At 35.2% G+C, this 9,301-nt stretch overlaps 1 protein-coding gene across 1 annotated transcript in view; it reads right to left on the reverse strand.

Moving 5' to 3' along the window:
* The window catches only part of pth2rb (parathyroid hormone 2 receptor b), a 46,159-nt gene extending 40,523 nt beyond the window's left edge, over nt 1-5,636 (reverse strand). The window contains exons 1-2 of the mRNA XM_056447929.1: nt 5,486-5,636; nt 4,559-4,661 (exon numbers count right to left, since the gene is read on the reverse strand). Coding sequence (XP_056303904.1) covers nt 4,559-4,661; nt 5,486-5,548 — 166 coding nt within the window. The 5' untranslated portion in view covers nt 5,549-5,636. The remainder of the gene's footprint in view (nt 1-4,558; nt 4,662-5,485) is intronic.
* Between the last annotated feature and the right edge of the window lie 3,665 nt (nt 5,637-9,301).

Genomic DNA, 9,301 nt, shown 5'->3' on the forward strand with positions numbered 1-9,301 from the left:
GTCAAAAATCTTGTGGGAAAGAGTCAAAACAGCATCAGGAAATCCTCTGTCAAAAACTGTCAGGCTGGGAAAACACTGCGATTTCCATGCATTTTCAGAAAGATACCCTAACCATAACTCCCTAACCCTTTGACAGCCCTTTTTGGCATTTTAGAGAGAGTTGAGTAACTGTTACATCTCGCCAGGTTATTGCTTATTCTACTCTTTTAGCTAGACGAGCCATTCGTCTCAAATGAAAACAGTATCTCCAGCCAGGGGCGTAGCAACGGAGGGGGGGGGGGGGGCGACTTTGGGGATCCGTCTCCCTCACTTTTAGAGACAGACCATTTAGAAACAGGTGATTAATAATTATATGAACATATGATCGCATACAGCCGTCCCCCCCACTTTTAAAATGTCCGCTACACCCTAGCCTCCAGCACATGACATGAGGATTTAACTTGAGAAGTTAAGGTGGTTATTTGCAGGATCTCTCAAATCTTTTTACAAGACCTGGAGTCCCAATGCAATCTCACGGCAATTCTTAACTTTTTGATTTAGTGGCTAATTTTGATGAATTTGTATGATCTAATTTGTACAATTTAGTACGATTTGCTCACCATTTAATAATGGTTGGGTTTAGGGGCGGGGTTGGGTGTCACGCCTCCTTATTAAAATCGATTTACAAATTCGTACGAATTAGCCACTAAACTGACAAAACGTAAAAAACTTCCTCGTGAGATCAGGCTGGGAGTCCTAATTTAGTCGATATCAAAGGCTTACACCATTCTGTTGGTATCAGCTCTAATACACAGTAAATATTGTAAATTGGATTTGTGTATTTACGAATTGTGTTTTCAATTTATGAATTGGATTTTTGTATTTACGAATTGTGTTTTTAATTTACGAATAGGATTTGCATATTTAAGAATTGTGTTTTGAATTATGACTTGGCTTTGTGTATTTATGAATTGCATTTTAAATTTAGGAATTAGATTTGTGTATTTACTAATTTAATTTTGTACATTTGAATTGTGTGTGAATTTAATTTTATAAATGTATTATTTTTGTGACTAATCTGGCTCCATAAAGTGTATCATTTTCTTTCTATGCTCTAAATCAAACAAATCAAGACAACTGAATTACATACCAAAAATTCATAAATATCATTTTCCCTATTTTTAGTAACTCTTTATGCTCATTTTATAGACATGTGGATCTGAGAAATATTTAGCTGCATTAAAAAGTTAAGATGATTACTTGCAGGATCTTTTAAATCTTTTACAAGATCAGGAGTCCTGATTTAGACTGTATCAAAGGCTTACACGGTTCTGTTGATATCAGCTCTAATACACAGTAAATAACTGGAAAGAGGAAATATTGACTCATCAAAGTGATCTTTTAATTTTTTTTCTTTACTTTTTTTACTCTTTTATTGGTAAACTTGCTCAATTTTGAATTTTTATGTATTTAATTTATTTATTTTTTCTCTCTGAGGATAAATTTGTTTTTAATTTATAAATTTAATACATTTTATTAAGAGGGGACAGTGGGAAAATAAGAAAACTAAGACAATCTGTCATTTTAAAAACATTTTTGGGGAAACTATGCCTTTGAAAACCACTACAAATGTTTTCCCCCCTAATCAGATCTGTCTCTCGCAAATATATCAAACTGTTTCTATGCATGTATATGTCTTTTATTATTACTCGGCTGCATAGAATACTTGATTCTGATTGGTCTGTTTTCAAGGTATGTTATTCCCAGATAACAACTGCTAAAACTAATAACCAGGGGTTATTTTATAATCAGGGGTTGGCTCAGCGGAATGAACTGCCAACTTATCCAGCATATGTTTTACGCAGCGGATGCTTTTCTGGCTGCAACCCAACACTGGGAAACACCCATACACTCTTGCATTCACACACATACACTATGGCCAGTGTAGCTTATATAGTTAATTTGGCGCCATCTTGTGACTGAATAATACATAGGTTAGTGTATACGCCATTCAGCCTTTTTAATTTCTGTCAGCTTTGCACTTAATTAAAAAATTAATAAACTGTTACAACTCGAAACAATGTTTTGTGTCTAGTTTGTACATTTAGTAGCTATATAATACGCGATGTTAAGTACATCCACATGGTCGTTTACACAGAATAAAGCCCTCCAGTTTTATACAACTGTACTCCACTTTGTGTTTGTTACGGTAATAAGATACGGGGAAGGATCCAAAGATGCAAGTAAAAAGTTTATTTGACACAGTCAAAATAACCAGACAGGACAGGGAAAAATTAGTGAGAGAACGAGGGGTAAGGGTGGTAGCAACCGGGAGACAGACAGACGATAATCAGGTCCAGCAGACACTCCTCACAGTCCTGAGCACAGACAGACATACATGAGCAAACACAACGAACTGACAAGGAAACATAGAACTGTTGCCCAGATATAGACCCACTAATGAACCTCAGCTGTCGAGCTAATCAAAACAGCTGAGTGCCGGCATGACACGTGACCATAACAAATACACGTAGACAACCAAAACAAAACAAACCCACGTGACAAAACAGACGCTCCGGAAAGCGCACAAACCTGCAATCGTGACAGTGTCAGGCTGCTGATAATCCTGTCTGGCTTTATTCTGCGATAACAACCTCCTGAGTGTGCTTTATACCTTACTGCACAATAACAGAATTGGACTTTCATATTTAAGAATTGTGTTTTGAATTACGAAATGGATTTGCATATTTAAGAGTTGTGTTCTGAATTACGAATTGGATTTGCATATTTAAGAGTTGTGTTCTGAATTACGAATTGGATTTGCATATTTAAGAGTTGTGTTCTGAATTACGAATTGGATTTGTGTATTTATGAATTGTGTTTTGAATTTACGAATTGGATTTGCATATTTAAGAGTTGTGTTCTGAATTACGAATTGGATTTGTGTATTTATGAATTGTGTTTTGAATTTACGAATTGGATTTGCATATTTAAGAGTTGTGTTCTGAATTACGAATTGGATTTGTGTATTTATGAATTGTGTTTTGAATTTACGAATTGGATTTGCATATTTAAGAGTTGTGTTCTGAATTACGAATTGGATTTGTGTATTTATGAATTGTGTTTTGAATTTACGAATTGGATTTGCATATTTAAGAGTTGTGTTCTGAATTACGAATTGGATTTTTGTATTTACGATTATGTTTTGAATTTTCAAATAAGATTTATGTATTCACAAATTGGATTTGTGTATTTACAAATTGGATTTGCATATTTAAGAATTTTGTTTTGAATTACGAATTTAATTTGTGTATTTACTAATTGTGTTTTCAGTTTATGATCTGGATTTGTGTATTAACGAATTTGGTTTTGAATTACAAATTGGATTTTCATATTTAAAAATTGTGTTTTGAATTATGAATTGCATTTGCATATTTAAGAAAGTGTTTTTAATTACGAATTGGATTAGTGTATTTAAGAATTGTGTTTTCAATTTACAAATTAAATTTATGTATTTACAAATTTTGTTTTGAATTACGAATTGACCCCTTATGAAATAACACCCCTGTGAACCTGGAAGTGTGTGTGTCTGTTTCTGTTTTTACACAGGAGCAACTTTGTGTGTTGACCTGCCTGATCTCACGAGAAAACGTAAGTATTTTACGTTTTGTCAGTTTAGTGGCTAATTGGTACGAATTCGTACGAGTTAATTCGTACGAAATTACACGATTTTAAAAAGGAGGCGTGGCACCTAACCCCACCCCTAAACCCAACCATCATTGGTGGATGAGCAAATCGTACGAAAATGTACGAATTAGATCGTACGAATTCATACGAATTAGCCACTAAATCAAAAAGTTACGAATTGCAGTGAGATTGTGTTGCAGGTGTTGACACACAAAGTTTGTAGCTCCAGTCCAAATATTTAAAAACATACATTAGTGGTTCACTTGTGTTTAGACCAGCAAAATTATGACATTTTTGTGCTGAAATAATAATTATTTAATAAAATGAATCAAGCTGGATCAAAGAGAATAGAGAGAGCAAGGGATGTTATAATTAAAAGAGGCAAACTTTAAAAGCGACCAAAAATCAATCCCAGCCAATATCAATATCTTTGAATCTGCGCCAGACTAAATGCATTTTCAAGACCGATGTGTGGGCAGACATAAAAGGTGATGTGAGTCTAAGGTAATTCAGCATCTAAATAAAGACTCAAAAGCAAAACGGACAAAGTCGCTTGGACTAGAGTGAGATAAATCAAAGCAAAAAAAAAAAAAAAACACAAACAAATAGAGGGAGATTAAAGCAGATCATGTGCCTCTCTACTTGCAGATTTTTTTGACAGTTAAGTCCTCTAAACTCAATAAAAATGTCACATTCTTCTCCAGGGATTGTGCATCACAATTCAGGCTTTTAAACTAATAAACTAATGGCATTAATGCGTTTCACTCTGAGTCACTTTCATCTTGATCCCCCATATTTCTGTCAGTTATGCAAATTGGACCGAACATCAAAATAACATCAGCTTTTTTTTTAATGAAAAGACAGCCAGCAGAATCCACAGGTGAGATCTTACCAGCAGGGTTGTGTTCAGAGATGTTTTGAAGGCACTGTAGTTTGATGTCGTACAGCAGGAGAACTTGTTCCTGAGCTGTTAAGCCCACTTCAGGGTCCACATGCTGCCCAGAGACGGAAAAAAATTCGAGACATTGATTGTGAGAGTTGATTAGTTCAAAAATCAGATGATTTGGAGAGTTCATGTAGCCACTAAGACATTCCCCTCCATGATTAATTGTATAACATAGGGGGCGTTGTATGTGACGTTGTATCAATTTACATTTAAAAAATTTATGTAATTAGTAATGTCGTTATTTAAAATGCGGTAAATGGTTAAACGTTACTTTGTCTTCCATGGACCACACTATCATTAGGCTTAGTCCCTGATTTATCAAGGGTCGCCACAGCGGAACGAACCGCTAATTACTTTGGAATATGTTTTATGCGGTGGATGCCCTTCCAACTGCAGTTAAAAAATCTGCTGTTATTATTATTGATTTTTTTTGTTTTGTTTATTGCCAAATCTCAAAGCTGTCCTATGGTGTGACAGTCTCAAGCATAGATCATTAAATTGCAGCTTTTCTCAAATAAAAATTTATCATAAAATAATTAATAAACCTCTTCAAATGAACCTATATAAGCAATATTGAATACAGCTGTTTAATTCCAGATAAATCTTTGCATATGTTAATTTCAGAATGTTTGTTAGTTAACCTAAAATGATTTATGTGATAAAATCTACGGATTTACGAGTTTAGAAAATTAATGAATTAATATGACTGAATTAAACTGACTACGATGGATTGCATCGTTTAACGGTTAAATTCACAATATATTAGACAGAAATCGAAACATTTAGACCTGTGAGTTATTAACATCTTTAGACATCTTAAATGCCTTAAAATGGACATAAAAGTGATGTGAGGAGAAAAATGACTTATCTTACCTGTGCTTCGACTGAAGTACCCAGCAAAACTTGGACAGATATCCACAGTAGTATAATCCACATTTTGAGTTTCTACAACACGTGTGTAAAGAGTGACAGTTTTCACGGATGATGTGCTCAGTGGTTTCTCGGTGCGTGAAGCGCAACGTGCGCTGATCCCGCGCCTCCGGTGGTTTTATCCAGCTCCATGTTTGCACTGAGAAATGAACCCAGCATCTGCTGACTGCAAAGTGAATTGAATGCCACCACCTACAGCAGAAACACTCCTTCAGACGAACGAGAGAGAGAGATGGTGCACCTCTGCGTAATCCACTGGCGGGGTGGAAACCCGTACTTCAATGATCGCAGAATTTGCATATGAATAACTTTACATGCAAAGTTCTTTCTCAATAATTCATTGCCTTATAGAAATTTTCAGTGAATTACGATTGAATGATTGATTTAATGAATGAATTAGAGTAATTAATACTGGTAAATTATGTTATAATAATTATTACAAGATAATTTAATAACGGTACTATTATTAATCACAGGCTTAATGAAGGGAATACATTTTTAAAAAGTCATTCAATTATTCTCTGAAGTATACTGTACTTTTCTGATGTGTGATTGTGCTTTATTTATTTTAATAAGCATTTTTACTAGTAGATTTCGGGAATTTGTAGTGTTCAATAATGAGGGGTCCCACTTAAGCCCCCAAACCCCCTCAATATCCCCTGGATTAATATATAGCCTACATGTATATAGCCTATGCTATATATCTGGTAAAAACGGTTAATTCAAACAACATTACAAATTTAATCGCTAAATAGGCCTACTGTAAATGTGCAAAAAGTTTCCTAATCTAATAGCATGCAGTTCGAGCACTTTCGATTAGAATTATTGGTAACACTTTACAATAACAGTACATGAGTAATGATGTGCTAATGTGTAAACTAAACATTACTTTTCATGAACTAATGAGTTAATACATGCAGCATGCGCTAATCATGAACTAACTTTAAACATGAGTCACATAAGCTTCCAGCTTATGTCAGCTTCCAGCCTCAGTCGCTGAGACTGCAGCTCTGCACAAGACCTTTGGCCAGCGGAGAAATTAAAATGATCGTGCCCAACTGAGTCTGGTTTCTCTCAAGTTTTTTTTTCTTCACTTTCGCCAATTAGTGAAGTTTTTTTCCCTCTCCGCTGTCGCCACTGGCTTGCATGGTTCGGGATCTGTAGAGCTGTGCATCGTTGAATTTGCTCTTCAGTGTTTGGACTCTCAGTAGTGATTTTTAAACCACACTGAACTGAGATAAACTGAACTGAACTTAAACACAAAAAACTGAACTACACTGTTCCAATTTACTATGACCTTTTATGTGAAGCTGCTTTGACACAAATCACATTGTAAAAGCGCTATACAAATAAAGGTGAATTGAATTGAATAAGTTTATGTGAATAATGGCTACCTTAATTACTAGTTAGTACATGATTGTTTGTTAATTAATGTATTAATTACTACATTGGCTTATGATTAATTTAACTATCATGAATTCATGAGCTGTTAATATATAATTATGTCATGACTTTACTTAGAGGGGCACATCCTTATTAACTCATTCTTAACTACTTATAAACTCCTTATGCACGTCCAACTAGTGCGTTTGCACTGAATAACAATAGAAACGTGTTCTGTCCACATCAACATGAACAGTTTAAACACAGTTCATGAGTAGTTAATGATGAGTTAATGATGACGTGCCCTCCAAGTAAAGTCATGACATAATTATATTCATTAATTCAAAATAAAGTAATTTTTAGTTTAAATATTAGTACATCATCATTCATGTACTGTTATTGTAAAATGTTACCTAATAATAAAATTAATTATTATTATTATTGCTGTACACAGACAAACTTTTATTACTTTATTTTAAAATAAACATACATTGTCCCTACTAAAAAAACTGCTTAAACCAGCCTAAGCTGGTTGGCTGGTTTTAGCTGGTTGACCAGCCTGCTTTTAGAGGGGTTTTGGCTACTTTCAGGCTGGTTTCCATCCATTTCCAGCCTGGTCTTAACTGGTCAGGCTTGAAAATGACCAGCTAAAACCAGCTAAAACCAACTTGACCAGCCTGGTTTAAGCTGGACATAACTGGTTTTGGCTGAGCTCCCAGCCTGGCTAAGCTAGTCAAGCTGGTTTTAGCTGGTCATCTCCCAGCCTGACCAGCTAAGACCAGGCTGGAAATAACTGGAAACCAGCCTGGAAGTGGCCAAAACCCATCTAAAACCAGCCAACCAGCCTAGGCTGGTTTAGGCTGTTTTTTCAGTTGGGGTAAAAGTCACGATTGTTAAAAAGTAACTAGTAACGTAAAGCTGGCTTTGGGTTAACAATTACTGCATTGCAAACAATACTGTAAAATTCCGAAGCATAGAAGTTCTCCATTCATTGTCAACTGCACTTTGATATTTCCATGAGCTAAACCTAGAGTAGGGGAGCGTGGGACACAGTAAAGTAACGCGGGGTTAAATGTAACACGGAGTTTTAAGGTATTTGCTCAGGCTTAACCATGGCATGCTTCCGAGGTTTTCACCACAGTGTCAGCAGACGTCTTCCTGCCAATTATTAAAAAACTTCGGGGAAATTTGGATGAGAAACACAGGAGAAACCATTTTTGCAGCATAAAAGTATTTTTTATTATACTCGACATTTCATTTTTAAAAATCTGTGAAAGTATGTGTGTGAAATCTTATATTGTTGTGATCACCGTCTTCTAGGCTGAAATATGAAACCATTTTGAAAGATGTAAGAAACACACAGTGACTGCTAGCCAGTTTTGAGGAAAACATGACACAGCAGGGCTACTTGTAACAGGGTGTTACAATTAAGCCACATACTGTTGGAATTTTTATAGGATTTTGAGTGTAATGTTGAGAACTTTTTAAATAAAAATGTTTTTTTAATAGTAAATATTGTTTTAATAGAAAAAAAAATATTGTATAGCTAATAATGCAAATAAATGCATTGTATAATAGTGGATAATAATGCAAATAGATTCAAATGTGTTTATCCAAAAAACAAATAAATACATAAACATACTGTGCTATGTAAGAAATGAGCCAATTACTGAGGAAATATACCACTATGTAAAGTAAACAGAAATTAAATTAACTGCGTGAAATCTGTCTTTGTAAGAACGTGTTACAACTAACCCTCTGTCTGTTACAACTTGCCCCGCAGGTGGGGTAAATAGTAACATTTTTACTCCTGACACTTTTGGCAATACTGCTCAGAAACCATAGGTCCGGCGATCATAATTCCAGTGCTCATTTGTAGGGGAGGCTTGTGTGTTGTTGGTAAAAAATATGGTTTGTCTAACCCCCTTACTTTGTTCATTATTTGACCAAAACCCAAAAGTGTTACTTTGTGCCACACTCTCCCCTAGGTCTAACTAATTCTTTAGTGCTAAAACGTCTTTAGGAAATTGTGGTTAAATGACAGTACAAAGGGCGCCAACTGACAATTTGGATCACACAAGGCAAACCTTAAAAAGATTTCTGAGAAATTTCTGTCAGAAAGTTGCCAATGAATAATTTGCACTCTGACAATGTCCTGATGAATGAATCGGTGATGAAAGAAATACTCTCGGTGTGACACAAGAGCTGCAATTAGGCTACGCACTAACGAGGCGGATCGTTCCTCAAGAAAAAAAAAATGTATTTTTTTTCCTCTCCAAATATATCACACTTTATATTTCTCCTGAAACTAATGTATAAGTTGTGTATCTGCTCACAACTGCTGGAGTTGTCTCATTCTGAGGTGCTGGAAGCACA

This window comes from Danio aesculapii, chromosome 22, assembly GCF_903798145.1.
Source record: "Danio aesculapii chromosome 22, fDanAes4.1, whole genome shotgun sequence".
Lineage (NCBI taxonomy): Eukaryota > Metazoa > Chordata > Actinopteri > Cypriniformes > Danionidae > Danio > Danio aesculapii.